Source organism: Phodopus roborovskii, unplaced genomic scaffold (assembly GCF_943737965.1).
Source record: "Phodopus roborovskii unplaced genomic scaffold, PHOROB, whole genome shotgun sequence".
Lineage (NCBI taxonomy): Eukaryota > Metazoa > Chordata > Mammalia > Rodentia > Cricetidae > Phodopus > Phodopus roborovskii.
In genome coordinates this window covers 20,667,545-20,684,824 of record NW_026126434.1, presented here as the reverse complement: position 1 = coordinate 20,684,824, position 17,280 = coordinate 20,667,545, and the positions used below count along the sequence as shown (strand labels likewise).

Below are 17,280 nucleotides of genomic sequence, written 5' to 3'. Positions count from 1 at the left end.
TTTGGGAACCCATTACACATAGAGTGATACTCCTTCATCCTAGATACATGGGAGGGGGGCGCCTGGGCCCTGCTCTAAATGATATGACAGACTTTGAAGAATCCCCATGGAAGTCCTCACCTTCCCTGAGGAGCACAAAGGGGATGGGATGGGGGTTGTTGGGGGGAACAGGGGAGGCCAGGAGGGTGCAGAAACAGGGATTGATATGTAAAACAAGTTTGTTTACAATTTAAATTTTAAAAATTTAAATTTTAAAAATATATATACATATACATATACATATACATACATACATACATATATATGTATATATATATATACACACACACACTAAATTGGGAAAGAATAATTAGAGGACTCATCTTAGAAATGGAAATATTAGTATATACAAAGTCTGCTGTACCAGTTGATGCCGTATATAGAAAAAAACAAGCATATCTGACCTGTTCCAACCATGGAGTAGACTCTCAAAGAAGCAACAAATGAAGAGAAGCTTTGGGGATTATTACTAAAGGGTTAGGAAAACAGTGACCATTTTGCACTACTACATTTCAACAGGGAAAATAGATGTGAATGGAAAGAGTCCAAAAATGGAGGACCCTCTCGTAGCATCATCCCAACAGACTTGGATACTTCCTTTCCTAAGTGATTGTGCACATTTGCACTCAGATTCCATGATTTCTAAGGACAACATGACACTTTTTACCATGGGGATGCTGAAGTGTCTGTCCCACTGGAGTGACAGGATGAAGGAAGAATCATAAAGTGGTTGTAGACTAAATTACAGGATGAAAGAAGGGTACCACTACAGTGCCAAGAAGCAGGAGTGATACCAGGAAAATATTTATGGTAGTCACTTGTCATATATGTCTTTTTATGCAAATAATTTGCAAGTACAAAAAGGAGACACTGTGACCAATGATTTAGCAGAATTGACTCTAGTGAAAATTCATCCGAGAAGAAAGCAGACCGATTTCATAACATACTAAGGGTTATTGTAAAATTCAGTTAGTAAGGCACTTTTGATGTTGTTGCAAAGGTAGACTAATTCACCAATAAATCAGAAGGGAGAAAACAGAAACAACCCCTGATACACAAGTGTATGGAATTTATGATATGGTTCATGCAGCAAGGGAAGACTTGCCTGCTAAATAAATATAGACCTCACACACAAAACTACAGGTAATAAATTTAATACAACTAAGAGAAAAAAATGAGGTACTTAAAATAGTATAGGGTGATATTCATGACTTGGGGGTGTAGGTAACATTCCTTAAACAAGAGAAAAACAGCAGTGACAACTTCAAAATGATGCATGGATGAGAATAAGTTGTGTCAAAAGTCATTTTTATTTATAGGTATTTAATTGTTTGCAGATCTGGTTATTGAACCCAAGGCCTTGTGCAAACTAGGTAGCACTCTTGGCCTGGCTAAAGTCCCATCCCCCAAACTCTTCTTGAAGTAAATGACATGCTGGCTACAGAGAGGGAGAAGTTGTCTGAGAATAAATAGTAAGAGTCATATTGTCATATCTAAATGAACTGGGAATTCTCATGGATGAAAAGAAACACCAAGAAAAGACAGTCAGAGGCAATCCAATGGACAAGTGAGAAAAAAGACTAAAAATGACATATTTTTTTTTGAAAAGAGAAGGTTCAAAATAATAACTAAATCCATGAGAAGATGCTCAGTCTCAGGGAAATAATAACTAAGGTCAAGATGTATTGTGTCTGAAGTTATATTGTGTTGGTAGACGGTCTGACAGAGCAGGATGATGAGGGTCACTATACTGACTCTTGCATAGTCACCTTGGCCTGCAAGCTGGGATTGCCAAGTAAGCCAAGCGCACGCTCATGCGCGTGCGTACACACACACACACACACACACACACACACACACACACATATAATCTAAAATCTCAGGTACATGTGCATGGAGAGAAATAACAGGAAACAATTCATAGACTTATGGGGAAAATGTCCTCAAGACAAAGGACACTCAAATATGCATCAGAAGTATGCAAATGAACCATAATGCCACTGCATACAGACGGAAGAATAAAAGACACAGAAAAGGGCTAAATTACAACAGAGAAGAATAAATGACGATGGCCATTAACACACATACACAGGACAATTCTATTTCTAAGTGTTTCAAAGGACAGACACAGCTAAACTGCATCATGTATGGAAGCTGATTCTCATGGAGAATCTGTACAGAGAACAAGGGCCAGCAGGTGACTGTCAGTAGAGGAAGGTGACCACACTGGGGAGTGGCACACATAGTTTTCTATGGCTCACTATAGAGACTCGCTATGCTTATAGCTGTGTTTGCTTTACTTGATATTATATCACATTCACCTTTGTTAATATACGAGGAAAAGAAGCTATGGTCTAAAAAGGCTACAGATAGTTGGAATCATGCCTATGAACCCAAAGGTCGATTGCCATCTTTATTAGTGGTTGTGTAATAGTCAGGGAAAGTAATTGCCACTATAACATTTGTAAAGAATGAGAAATGAATTCAAATAAGTATATAGGCCATGAATTCTCACCAGTCTGTAAAACAGGAATACAATTTGTATAAAGTGGGACCTTATAAATATGCAATGTTGCATCAACTGACACACCGAGATGAATAGAGCAAGGTTGTAAGGCAGCACAGTTGGTAATTCTTCAGCAACCATTAAATAATTTAAGGAAAACATGTGTGTGTGTGCCTGTGTGTACGTTCACACATCTGTATATGCTTGTGGAAGACAGAGGACAACCTTGGAGTCTTTCCTCAGGAGCCATTCACCCTTGTTTATTATTATTATCATTATTATACAAGGTTTCTTACTGAGATCTGGCACTTATTGGGGCTAGGCTAGCCAACCCATCAGCAAGGTCTAGTAACCTACTTGCACATTCCTCTCCTGTGCTGGGATTACCAGTGTGCAAGTCATGCCTACCTCTTATGTAGTTTTATGGTTTGTCTCCAGGTCCTCACACTTAACAACAAACACCAAGTATGTTCTCTCTCCAGGCTGGTATACATTTCAAGAAAAAAAAAACATTTTTTTAAATAAATGACCAATCAGGCTAATAGCATGTTAGCTAGACTTTACTCCTAAATAAACTTTACACCCAAGAGAATCATCCATTACTGTTACTCTGTTCCAGGAATGGAACAAAGAGGTATGCTATCTTTTTCTTACTAGCTCACTGCCAACAATTATTTTTAAAATCATCTAAACATGTAGTATGCCCTTTGCCAAGATTCTAAAACTGGATAGATATGCAATATTATAATACACTCTCATTTGCCAAAAGAGCTTATAGATATGGATATGCTTATCTAATATGCCAAACATGTACATTTGGAAGTTGACATGTAATATAGTATACGTCTCTTTCTTAAAATTTGTGAATCTTTACTGGAAAACATCAAATTTAAGGAATTTCATTCATCATGGATAATTTAGCATGTTTCTGTGAGCTTAGGCACAAGATACTGATGTTTCTATGATAAATAATGCAGTCTGTGATTTAAAGAATTTGGATAACTGATGTTAATATGCTTTAGCAGGGACCCTATGAGAGGGAGACACGGTCCATAGAAATGCCCCAAAGGGTTTCCTAGGATGGAGTATATGTGACAAAGGATTTTAAGGATGAAAGACCTAAATAAATAAATGGAGAAAGGAAATAAAGCAAGTGTGAGAAGAGGCAGACGCAGGTCAGGATTGTGAGCAGAGGCAGGATTGTGAGCAGAGGAGGAGTGTGAGCAGAGGCAGGAGTGTGAGCAGAGGAGGAGTGTGAGCAGAGGCAGGAGTGTGAGCAGGGGCAGGAGTGTGAGCAGAGGAGGAGTGTGAGCAGGGACAAGAGTGTGACCAGAGGCAGGAGTGTGAACAGGGACAAGAGTGTGAGAAGGGACAGGAGTGTGACCAGAGGCAGGAGTGTGAACAGGGACAGGAGTGTGAACAGGGGCAGGAGTGTGAGCAGAGGCAGGAGTGTGAGCATGGACAGGAGTGTGAGCAGGGGCAGGAATGTGAGCAGGGGCAGGAGTGTGAGCAGAGGAGGAGTGTGAGCAGAGGCAGGAGTGTGAGTAGAGGAGGGGTGTGAGCAGAGGAGTGTAGCAGAGGAGTGTAGCAGAGGCAGGAGTGTGAACAGGGACAAGAGTGTGAGAAGGGACAGGAGTGTGAGCAGAGGAGGAGTGTGAGCAGAGGCAGGAGTGTGAGCAGGAGCAGGAGTGTGAGCAGGGACAGGAGTGTGAGCAGGGGCAGGAGTGTGAGCAGGGGCAGGAGTGTGAACAGTGGCAGGAGTGTAAGCAAGGGCACGAATGTGAGCAGGGGCAGGAGTGTGAGCAGAGGAGGAGTGTGAGCAGAGGCAGGAGTGTGAGCAGAGGCAGGAGTGTGAGCAGTGGAGGAGTGTGAGCAGAGGCAGGAGTGTGAGCAGGGGCAGGAGTGTGAGCAGGGGCAGGAGTGTGAGCAGAGGAGGAGGCAGAGGCAGAGGCAGGAGTGTCGTTAGCCTTTTCAACTCATGACAAATAACTGCCTGTAGGAGGAGACATTTAATTTAGCTCACACTCAGAGACTCCAGCACAGTGTGTCTGAGAGGGCCTTGCTAAGTCCCTTGAGGTGAGCTGTTCACCTCCTGGTAGGCAGGGAACAGAGAGAGGAGGTCTGTGCCAGCCAGTTCTCTGCTCTCCGGGTTTGGAACTCTGAGTACAAAGACTCTGGGATGGGTGACACCACCCACACTTAGGACTGGTCTCTACTCCTTAGTCAGCCTTTTCTGGAAACACTGCCACACTGACACACCCAGGGTGGGTGCCTTATCAATCTTCTAGGCACTGTTTAATACAATCATGTATACAATCAAAATTAACTGACACAGGAGAGGTCTCAGGAGAGACATGTGAAGCTCCAAACAGGCTAGGTCAGGGTTTGGTGAAGTATCAAAATAGTTAGAGTCTTTGGAGGTATGGTTTCTTCAAGGCATGCTGAGGGGGGGGCATTTTTTTTAATCATTTTTTTATTTAAATTAAAATCAAACTTATTTTACATAACAATCCCAGTTCCCCTTCCTTCCTATCCTCCCATTTCCCCATTCCACCCCCTATCAACTCCTCAGAGAAGGTGAGGCCTCCCATGGAGGATCATCAAAATCTGTCACATCATTTGGGGCAGGACCTAGGCCTTCCCCCTGTAGATAGGTTGAGAAAGTATCCCTCCATAGGGAATGGGCCCCAAAATGCCAGTTCATGCACTAGGGATAAATACTGGTTCCAATGCTAGTGGCTCCATAGACTGCCCAAGCCTGCGAACTGACACCCATGTTCAGGGTGCCTGGTTCAGTCTTATGCAGGTTCCCCAGCTGTCAGTCAGGAGTCAGTGAGCTCCCACTTGCTCAGCTCAGCTATTTCTGTGGGTTTCCCCAGCATGGAGAAGGGGTCCATCTTCTATAGCTGGGCTGTATTAACCATACTATCTTGGCAGTCACATGAAAATGATTAACAACTATCAAGACTATCTCATGGTTGGATAATAATACTTCAGATGAAAAAAATAAGTCTGACAAGGTTGTTGGGACAGAGAAGATGAGACAATAAAACAATTTGTCAGCCTGAATAGTGATCAGTATTGGTGACTAGCAGCATATAGATTTCAAGGGAGAAGGAGGAGGCTGGTGGTATCATGACAGTTGCCTTGGGGAGGTATGGAATGAGAAGGTGTGAACACTTAGGAGAGGTTTTCCAAAGGAATTCACAGAGTCACAAGAGCAATTTAGAAGAAATTTCCAAAAAGTTGATAGGAAAATAGAAAGCATCAGATACAATTAAACATGAAAAGTAGAAGCAAGCTGGTATTAGAGAAGAGATGAAAAAAGTGATGGCATTTTCCAATAAAGACTTCCTTTGTGACCTTGGGTCTATGGTGAACTATAGTTCACTGGAATTATAAAACAATATTTATACATATTATGCATATTTGTACATACATGTCTGTATAAATACATGCATATAAATTTATTATATCAGGTGGTAATAAATATAAAACTTGTAAAAGGTCAGGCTTTAAATAACTGTTGTAAAAATACTTGCACAAATTTCAAATCTTTTTATCAACTGATAATTGAACAGCCAAAAGATCGTTTCCAAAAATAGTGACAGGAAACAGATGAACCTCATTATAGGTAGCAGCACTGAAATAGACATCACCACAGTTTCAAATCATGTGATGTGATGTGCTGTGTGTGTGTGTGTGTGTGTTGTGTGTGTGTGTGTGTGTGTGTGTGTGTATGTGTGTGTGGGGGGGATTGAATAGTGGTGTCTGCATTGTATTGTTTGACTTGGCAAGAGAAGACATAAAGCTCCCCACTTGTGGCCCACTTAAAAAAGAAGTATTATAGTTTGAGGCACTGTTGAGTGCCATGCTGAGTTACAAAAACATAGAGAGAGACTCATAAAGCTTCCTACCTTCATTTCATTTTTTTAAACCCCACACGGAGAGACAACAGCTACATCAATCAGAGATGGCCCAGAGAGATTCAGATTTAGTTTGTTTAATATTAAGAAGTACAGTTGAAGAAAACATCCATTTTCATTTTAAATGATACAACCACCACTCTTCTGAACACCACAGCTTACTGATGATCTTTAAAGTGCTTTAAGGGTTTAGAAATGAATCCCTATACTGCATCCTAGTGATGATTTAACATGCATATCTCCTATGAAATGCCCTTGATTTTAGGTTAACTAATTTAAACATCTTTGTTTTAGAACTGTAGGAGAATGTTTTGTTGACTTTGGGCTCCATTTGTCATATAGGCTTTTAAGAACATTAGCGGCCTGACCTGAACAAGGGGGAACTCATGCATCTTGATCTGATAGCTGGGAAACCAGAATACAGACCCCCTGAATGTGGGTGTTAGTTGGGAGGACTGGGCAGTCTATGAGATCTCTGGTAGGGGATCAGTATTTATCTCCAGTATACAAATGGACTTTGGGAGCCCATCCCACATAGAGGAATATTTTCTCAGCCTAGACACATGGGGGAGAGCCTAGGCCCTGCTCCAAATGAAGATCCCCCATGGAAGGCCTCACCCTCCCCGTGGAGCAGAACAGGGGATGGGATGGGGGTTAGGAGGGGGACGGGGAGGAGGGGAGGGTGAGAGAACTGGAATTGACATGCAAAACAAGTTTGTTTCAAATTCAAATAAAAATATTATCATATTAAAAAAGAATAAAGTTGTTGCCATTCAAAAAAAAAAAAAAAAGAAAGAAAGAAAAGAAAAGAAAAAGAATATAGGTAGGGCAAGCCCACCTCTACACTGTACATGGCGATAAGATCCAATTTAAGCTAACAGGAAGTGATCTTCCCCAGTTTGCTTTCCCTGGTACATCTGTGCATGTTCTCTGAGAAATAGACAAACACGTTGCTTTTGAATTTGAAGAAGTTTGGCCCTCAGGACATTTTTCAGTGAGATATGACATTAGAGGCTAGACACCTAGGGTGAGAGCTTGGGGGACTCGTGTCCTCACTTCCCCTCCTTCTATTACCACTTAACCTGCATAACTACACAGAGATGGGCCAAAGCATCCAGTGTGTTAACCAAGACACAGCCACTACAGGAAAGGTCCCATTCCATCAATCATGAAGTCATGTCACTGCAGATGGTTTCCTGTTGAATACCATGACAGAGTCAAAAAATGATTCTGGCTGTGTTGCTTCATTGGGAGCCATTGGGTAACATGATTGTAAGTAACACTGATCTCCACTGATCTTACTCCTTGCAGTGTATCAGGACTAGTTCAAGTACATCTTCAGTGATCTGTCTGATTCTCAACTTCAGTGACCTCAAACAACCTCTCCATATGAATCGAATTATATTTTAGCCTCTTAATGCTTTGCAATCTTAGTTCAGTTCCCTTTTTCTCAACATAAAATGTGAGTAGTGGTTGAAAAAGAACTAAAAGTGACCTGTTTTCTTTTCAACCCTGCCCTGGTCACCTTAGACCCCTGTAATAGTTTTTCATCTCTTCTATAAATACACACACACACACACACACACACACACACACACACACACACACACACACACAGTTGTACTGGACAGGCACATACATGTCCATACTGTGAGGCTAAGTTTTGTTCTCTATATATTTCCTCCATTACTATGTCTCTACTTCAAGCAGTTGGAAAATATTGATGAGCTTCTTTTTTTTTAAACCCTCCAATAGTTACTTGTGATCTACATTAATATTTGCTGGTTGGTAGTTTATATTATATTCTGTTAATGAAATTTCACTGGAAAAATTGACATGTATAATCTTAAATATTATTTAAGGCATAGTTCTTAGTATATAACTTTTTAAAAGTAAATAAAATTTCCTTCAGCTTTTGCACTGAAGCATTGGGTTGTTCATATTAAAACACCATTAGGTATAAACAGGAACCAATAACTCAAGCTTAGTACAGTAATTAACCATATGTATCCTGGCTTTGAGACTGTCCTAATAGTGTGTGGTAACAATTAAAATTAAATTTTACAAGATCATGAGAAATTTAGTGAAATTAATGTATTATATAATTATCATTAGGTAGCAACAGGAGACCATTACAAGGCATCAAAATTCCATTGAAAGAACATTACCGTGTTCTCAGAGATGTGGAGTCAGAGGCATACAAGGCTGTTTGGGGTGGTTTACTAGTCTTTGTGCATTCAAAATTGTTTTGTTCTGATTTTGTGTGGAAATGCCACAGCCTAATGAACACCTGAGATCATTGCATCACATGACGAGTGCTAGTTTCAGTGTTCAGCTTTCAAAACTGAAATACGTGTTCTACACCATTTCTTATCAAATGAAAGAACGAATAAGTGGAATGGGGTTAACGCAATACCTTTTCAGAAATCATTAGGGGAAATGACAAAATGAAGAAAGAAGAAAATAATAGTGAACTACAAATAGATAACTTTATTTTTATTTACTCATGTTTTTATTTATATACTCTCTGAACTCTAATCCTTTAATTCTAGGTAAAGAAAGTATAAAAGGTATTTTCTACAGATAATTGAATATCTGTTTCATTGAAACAGTCATGTGATAGCAAGAATCTGTTTTAAACAATATGGTGTTTCAGTGTTGGGACCATAATATAATTCTGGATTCTTACCCACAGTCTATTTCTCACTGTGTACAGAGAGTCTTCTATGATAGCAATGAATCTTTATCACTTAAAAATCTGAAATTTCCACATCTTAGGCTCTTTTTGAGTTCCCCAAATCTTCTATAACAAATATGTATAGAAAAACCTTAAAGCTGGGTTGTGCTTGCATTGTTTATATAAATATGGTGCATTGCATTCCCACTTCCTTCTTTTAATTATCTAATGACCTTCCTGAAGAAGACTCCCAATCTCCCTTGGTCCCTCCCAATGCCTATACTCTGTGTACCTCTCTCTGCATCATCGTGATGTTTTCATACCAGCCTTTAATGTAGACTTCTTGGCTTGTAGAAACCATTAAAGTCTTGTACCCAGCTGTCACAACAGCTTTCATCCTGTCAGTGCCCACCTGCTAGCATCCACCATCTCATTAATTACCCATATAAAAGAGTGTGCCCATTTGCTTATGATAGATAAAGGAAGGCCACAGCATGTTGCTCTACCTTCAGTACTGGTAGCAGCCATGACTCAGGGTTCAGCATGTGAGTTTTCCAGAATCAATGGCGTTTTAGAGGTGTAGTTCTGGTACAAATGTTTATATCCTTCTTCAGAGTACCCTGATAATATTCACCTGCTTTGTAAGTGGTAGCTGGTCTAATGACTATCCCTTTTCTTGTGTACTTTCCTCCTACATTGTCCTTACCTCACTGTTAGTACTACCTGAATGTAGTACTAAAATTATTTATGTGTGTATGTGCTTATTGATATATATGTGGCATATGCACATGGATATGTGGGTGTGTATACCCCTATGAACACTGCAGAAGGCTGTGAAGTACATCAAGTGTCCTGTACCAGCAGTCTCTATCTTATGCCCCCAAGGCAGTGTCTCTCACAGAACCTAGACTTGGCTCACAGCCAGTGATCCCCAGTGAATTTTCTTTCTCTGTTCCTCACACAGCTGGGATCCAGGTGCACTGTGGCCACCTCTGGCTTTTTATGTAGTTGCCAGTGATTCAAAGTCAGGGCCATGTGCTTATGCAACAAGTTTCCTTACCCACTGGGCCACCTCTCCATATCCCCAGGGAACTATTTCTCTCTAAATCTTCTGTCACCTGTGATGTCCTTGTATAATACACATGTGATACTTGACTCTAGAGATGGTGTGAGGGAGTGGAAGCCCCGCATGGATGGCTTCACATCTGCTCTCTAGTTAGCAACGTAGCATCACTGACATCACAATGGTTCAGGTTTCCCTTGTGGTGAGTAGGAGTGGAAGGAAAATGCTAAGTGCATTCTCCCCTGGATTAGAGATTGTGAGAGAAAATGATGATGGCCATGGAGTTGACAGTCAGAGTATTGTCAGTACCATGAAAGAAGAAAGCACAGGTTCAAGCTAGCCAATTAGATTCTCAGGTCCTGGGCTGGGGAGGCAGCTCAGTGTTTAAGTGCTTGTGTGGAAGTGAGAGGATCAGAGTTTAAACCTTCAGAATCCATTTGAATGACAGGTGGGCATGGCAATAATTCCAACCTTAGAGATGGAGATAAGAGATCCTCAGAGCAAGCTAGCTGTGGCAACTAGATGCATCAGTGATCTCTGGATTTGATTGAGCGTGCCTGCCACATTGAATAAAGTAGAAGAGCAATCCTGGGTGTTTGCTGACATCAAGTCCAACCCAGATCTCCATAGGCTAGCACACCACATGTGGGCCTACACACATGCACAAACATGCAACTCTGTCTGTCTGTCTGTCTGTCTGTCTGTCTGTCTGTCTGTCTGTCACACACAAATGAGGAGGAAAAATCTCAGGACTTTATGTGAAAGTCTCAAGTTTGTAAGTAATATCATTTAAAGAAAATGGCTTCCACAGTCAGAGATTATAAAAAACTAGACTCTATGTTTCGTTAAGTAGCAGAATTCTAGAAAATGCTTATCCAGAGAACCAACCATACTCCTTTGAAAAACTGAGCATGAAGAGAGATAGACCAGGACCTGACAGAATCTGGGGTTTGGGTGACTGACTCTCATTCGTTGCTGGGTGCTGGGCTTGGCTAAATGTCTTTTCACAGTCCTTATGTTGAAAGATTTTTCCCATGACTGGAAGATAGTGGGCTCTTTGAAAGGGGGAAATTTGTGGGAGATTCTTGTGTTCTTTGGAGGGGATGCTCTTAGAAGATATTTCTTCCTGTTCCTGGATCCAGACATGGCCAGGTGGCTCAGCTATATAACTGTGTTGTGGTGTTTGTCCTCATCAGATGCCCACATCAATTTACTAAGTGAAAACTGAGCTAAACCAGCATCCTGTTTATAATGTTCTTTACATCAGATGTTTCCCAGGGTTAAGGCTTTCAGATGCTGCTGGAGGACACCTCCACGCTTCATCTGCAGGACAAGCTTCAAAGGCTACTATCTCTTGCCCTATGGCTTCCAAACCACAAGCTGTGCTGGAGACCAAACACAGACCAAGTGTGGGAACTTGGCTATACCTTAGGAGAAATGAGCTAGTTCTCCAAAGGCAAAGGCAGAGCTGAGGCTTTGTCTCAGCAGATGAGCATCCCACTTGTATGCACAAAGCTGTGGGCTCTCCCCTAGCACGAATGATAAATACTGCAGAAAATACTATCATGTCCACACAGGAAGTAGAGGAACAATCCTATAAATTAATTCTAGAGTGTGCAGGAATACACAACAAGGAGTAGAGTCTAAAGATAAATTTATAATACCAAGTGAATTCACACCTAGTGTTCTATATTTTGAATTGGGAGAGTCCACAGCCAGGCCTAATCGTATACTTTAACAGTCATCTAGAAAAGTTTCATTATTTTTAATCAAAAAATAAATTTATATGGATTAAATCAGAAAGGACTACTCTAATGTTAACTCATGTTTAATTTACACAAATATCATTAAAATGTGACAAATAAAAGTGAAATGTACAGGATCTGACTGTGAAATGGTCATGAACAGTGCCCAAAGAGTCATTTAATGGATCACCTGAGTGTGTCTCTTTTCAAAATTACAATGTAAGAAATTAGGTTCCTCCAAACAACATTTCAGCTAAATGATTATCCCACTTACCCTGACTTGACCCACGAAGGCATTGGCCTCTTCCTCCAGCACAGAGAGATTCCTGGGCAGATAGGGATCGAACACAGGAGCATTGTCATTGACGTCTGTCACCACAACGTTCACAGTGGCAGTTGAGGTCTTAAAGGAAGAAAGAAGAAGACCATGAGAGGCGAGAGAGGAGCTGGTGTCACTTGGGTTCAGTCAAGAGTTCACACTGGATTTTTTTCTATCTGAAAAGCATCTTGGTCGTTAGCTTTCCAAAAAAAGAGAGAGAAAGCCAATGGTGATATTGAAGGGAATGCATCTTCCTGAGAATGTCAAATAATTCCTAGAGGCTTAACTTCCAGGTGATAATACCTTTATTAAATTCACATTTTATATGTGGTGAGCATTTGTTTATACACACATGCACCCCTTTATCCATAAAATACACTATCCTGTAGTTTTTATCACTTGTGTATTTCAATGTATATAGAAACACACACACACACACACACACACATTACCAAATAGCGTGGTATATAAATATTTTTAGGCAAGATAATGCTGTTGGAATATATCACCTTAGTAAGTTTCACTGTTTACATTTAAACTGAGAGTTTGAGCCCCATGAATTTATTATTACATATTATTATTAAATAATTAAATAATTATTGAGATTATCGTGTTCTAGTTCCCCAAACAGTGACATTAGTGTCAGGTAAGCCACCCAATTTCGTGGATGCTGATTTCTTACAGGGAAATCTTATCTTACTGAACTAGAAAATGTTACAGAGGCTGAAGTCTTGGGGCCAGTAAATTTGTCTTCATATGTGACTTGAGTGTAAGCCTGTGGTGATATATTATTTATGAGCTATTAAAGCTTGCCTGAGGATTCAGAAAGCAAAGTCTGCCACAAGCTATAGAAGCCAGGCACACACATTTTATCCCAGCAGTCAGAAACTAGGAGGTGATTCTACATACCTTTAATTCCAGGGCTCAGGAGAAAAAGGCAAATGAATCTCTGCTAGTTCAAGGCTACCCAGGGATATATTAGAGTGAATCCGTCTAAAGTAGAATAATAGCTCACAATTTTAATTCCAGAAATTAGGGAGGTATATAAGACAGAAGCAAGGTCAGTATTAGACATTCATTCTCCAGCTGCCTTGAGCATAGGAATACTTCTGCCCTGTTAAAGGTAAGAGCTCAGTGGTAGCTTGGTCTGCTTTGCTTCCCTGATCTTCAAGTTGAAACATGATATCTATCTCTGAATCTTTTTAAAATCCTTGTTACATGAGCTTATATCCAACCTTGGCCTCTTCCTTCTTCTGTCTCAGTGTGGGGTGGGTTACAGTTAGCAAGAGCTAACACAGACAAAAAGAACCATAACTTACAAGGTAAAGCATATAGTATGCTATGTTATTAAAATGCTTAATTACAGGCCAATGAGATATAAGGAGAAACAAGAGAATGGAAATCTGATGAGGGTTTGGTCCAAGATTTGTTTAAGGAAATATAACCACATTGATCCCTGAACACCAGAGAAAGTATTTATAGAAACAGAGTTTCTACTAACCTGTAGGTAACTAGACACAGGGCATGACCTGAGTGACTCTATAGAGGCTGTGAGGCAGTCAACAAATGGAAAGAGGCACAGTAGGGTTCCTCAGCTGCCACAATGGAATGCCCTGGTAAATGCCTGTGCATTCTGTTGAAAACAATGCAGCGCCTAACTTGACTGTACGTGTAATGATTCAGTCCCTGCTTCCAAAACTTCTGTAATTTTAAACTCTCTCTAACAACATCAAGAGCAATCATCCATATAACTCTCTCCTAAACCTCCATATCTAGTTTATAATATGTTCAGCTGTCATCAAAGTGCACCATGCATTACAGAGAGGTGCTGGCCATGGGTGGCATGTTTGTTTGTGTCCACTGATTGCTTACAACCTCTTAATTTAGAGCTACATACACATGATTTATATGTATTTAATGTTCAACCAAACTTTGGTTTGAAGACATGATTATAGTCACCGCAGCATTCTGTAGTCCAAATCTGAAAACTACCCAATGCCCATCATAGCAGATATTTATGAAGTGTTTTATGCATGTGCCACAAGTGATCCTATAGTACAGTTCCTGAACATAAGGTTGAGTGACAGGAGTCACTCACAATCACATGACAAGCACAGGGCAGTAAGAAGGAGAGCTGGAGTAAGTCCTGCATCATAGACAGATTAGATAAATACCCAAGTATGGGATAATTTGTTTGTTTCTTGAAGTGGGCTATGCTTGCATATGCTTTCCTATTGCAGAAGCTCATCACACTTTGCAGTTATGGTTTGTGTGCTCTACTCTGTATATATTTCCAATGAAATCATTTAATTTAAAAGATGCATACAAACAAACACAGGTGTGTACATATATTTGGAATTTATATAAAGAAATTAAAATGTTTTCTGACTAGACAGAGCACAGGTGTTTTATTTTTCCCTTGTAACATTTATATATTTCTCAAACGCTCTCCCAGAAAGCTACAGTGCTTCTATAACTGAAAAATATTTTAACAAATGTTATTTCTTTTCAAGTTATGTTAGATGTGAAACTAGGATTTTTTTTTAAATGTGTTTTATAACAGGAGTATTTCCCAATTTGCCCTAGGGTGAACAAGGTATTAAATTGAACAGCTTGAAGCTAAGCTCTCAGAGTGGCTGCACTAGTGTTAATGGCATTTCTTCAAGCTCTCTGGGCACCTTTATGTCCACCTCTGTCTTTCCTATCAGTCTGTTGTTATGTTTTCAGATTCTCCTTCATCCCATGGAGCCATAAGCTTGCAAACTATCTTGGATTCATTGTCAATGACTGTGACCTTTGGCTGGTTGATGCACAGGGGACCTGAGCCATCACTGAGTCGTAGACAGACTGATGGGAGCTTGGGCATATTTTCCCATGTTGTTCTGAGTTTTACAGGAAATGACAGGACATTGCTGGGTAATTTCTAACTTATATGTTTCTGAGGAGAGGGACAACTCTCATGTCAAAGTTGCCCAGGTGTTGGTACTGCACATGATCCTGGCTACACTTTACATCTATTGGCCACACTCTTTTGACCATGTTGAAATAGTCATAGATTGCCTGGCTACAGGGCAAGGTGGATTCAATTTTTAGATTGGTCAGGAAGATAGTTACCCTGTGGTTCAATATGTCTCCTCCTTCATTCTAAGGGCAGATTCCAGATTTTAAAAGTTATTTACCAATTAACTGTGTTAATAAAAGCATGAAAAAAGGATCCTTTTCACAATAAGTCAATTTGTAATATGACAATTAACAAATATCAAACCAATGAACCTGATAAATAATATATCTATTATTTTTGTTTGTTTTTGCTTTGTTTTTTCTAGATAGTGGTTTACTATGAAACAGTCCTGGCTATCGTGAAACTCACTCTGTAGATCAGGCTGGCCTTGAACTCACTGAGCTCTACCTGCCTCTGCCTCTATAGTGCTGGAATTAAAGCTGTGTGCCACCAGGGCCTGGCTAGTATATCTATTCTTACTGAAGAATTTGCTTATTATTTTTGAAAAGAGTTGTAACACTTATAATCCTGCTAGTTAGAAACCCTTTTCCTTCAGTACTAAATATTATCATTGATCACCTGTGGCCATTACCTGCTTTGATTACCTCTGTGATTTTATTTCTATAATAAATGCTTGTTAAAAGTATATATTCTGTTCTCAACTGATACAGGGAGGTGTTTCCATAACAGCAGTTTTTATACATATATTTTCTTTGACTATGATGGCTCTTAAATAGATACTTGTGTAGGTATCGTCCTTGGTTTTCTAAAAACTTCATGGTCTAGGAAGTAATGTACAAATATCCATACAAAGAAATCCTCAATTAGAAAATATTGTACTTGAATGTGCATTATTTCTGCTGGTTTTTACATTATAAACTTTATTCAACTTATAAGTTAATTTCTTAAATTTTTAAAAAAACTAGTTAGGAAGTAGAAGATAATGAAGATGTACAAAATTTAGGTGAAGTAATTCGTAAAATGAATGATGATGCTTTTCTATTGATGTAAGTCTAAATAAAATATTTACTTATAAACATATAACATGAGAATAGATGGAGAAACATGTGAACCTATAGATTGTACATGCTAGGCAAAGCCTATACCATACGGCTACTAACCCAGCTGTCCAGTCATCTTATTAGGGTGTGAATCCAATGTCAAGGGATATGGGGAGGAACTGGGAAGTATAGAGGGAGGACAAACCTTAACCAGGATACAGGAAAAAAAATTATACTTTTAATAAAAGAAGAGAAAAGAAGTACAATAATTTTAAAATAAATTAAATTTAGACATAAATGAAAATTAAAATATTTTAAAGTATATCCTGAACATATAATCTAGAATTTACAAATAATTTTTAAAAAAGTACTAAAATTACAAATCACCCAAGTATGAATGGGCCATGGAGAAAGGAGGGCTGGCTTTTGGCTCAGAGTTTAAGAATACTTGTTGTTGCAGATGACCCAGGTTTGATCCCAGCATAGCACCTACATGGTGATTTGCAACTGTAGCTCTAGTCCTAAAGGAACCAGTACTACACACACACACACACACACACACACACACACACACACACACACACACACACACAGCCATATTCATTGCTTCCTTTTCCACAATAGCTAGGAAATAGATGGAAACAGCCTAAATGTCCTTCAGTTAGTAAATGGATAATAAAAATGAGGTACATATACACTTTGGAAACTATTCATCTGTAAAGAAAAATAAAATCATAAGCATTTCAGGTAAGGGGGTAGAACTAGAAATTATTATACAAGGGAGTTAACACGACTGAGAAAACAAACACCTTTTTATCTGTTGTTCCCAACTCTGAGCCCTGGGATATATGCATATAGCCTGAAGTAACTGCTGATGCCATGAAAGTAAAAGAGACCAGTGAGTAGGGGTCTAGACAGGATCTCTCAGGAGGAGAATTGTAGGATATGGGCATTATGAAGGCAGAAATAGTAAAAGCACAGAAGACTTTAACTCAGGAGGGAG

The 17,280-nt window shown here is 39.6% G+C and overlaps 1 protein-coding gene across 1 annotated transcript in view; it reads right to left on the bottom strand.

Annotated features, from left to right (window-relative positions):
* Positions 1-17,280, bottom strand: part of Pcdh15 (protocadherin related 15) — a 586,560-nt gene that overhangs the window by 194,125 nt on the left and 375,155 nt on the right. Inside the window, exon 18 of the mRNA XM_051186893.1 lies at positions 12,231-12,359. Within this exon, the coding sequence (XP_051042850.1) occupies positions 12,231-12,359 (129 nt within the window). The remainder of the gene's footprint in view (positions 1-12,230; positions 12,360-17,280) is intronic.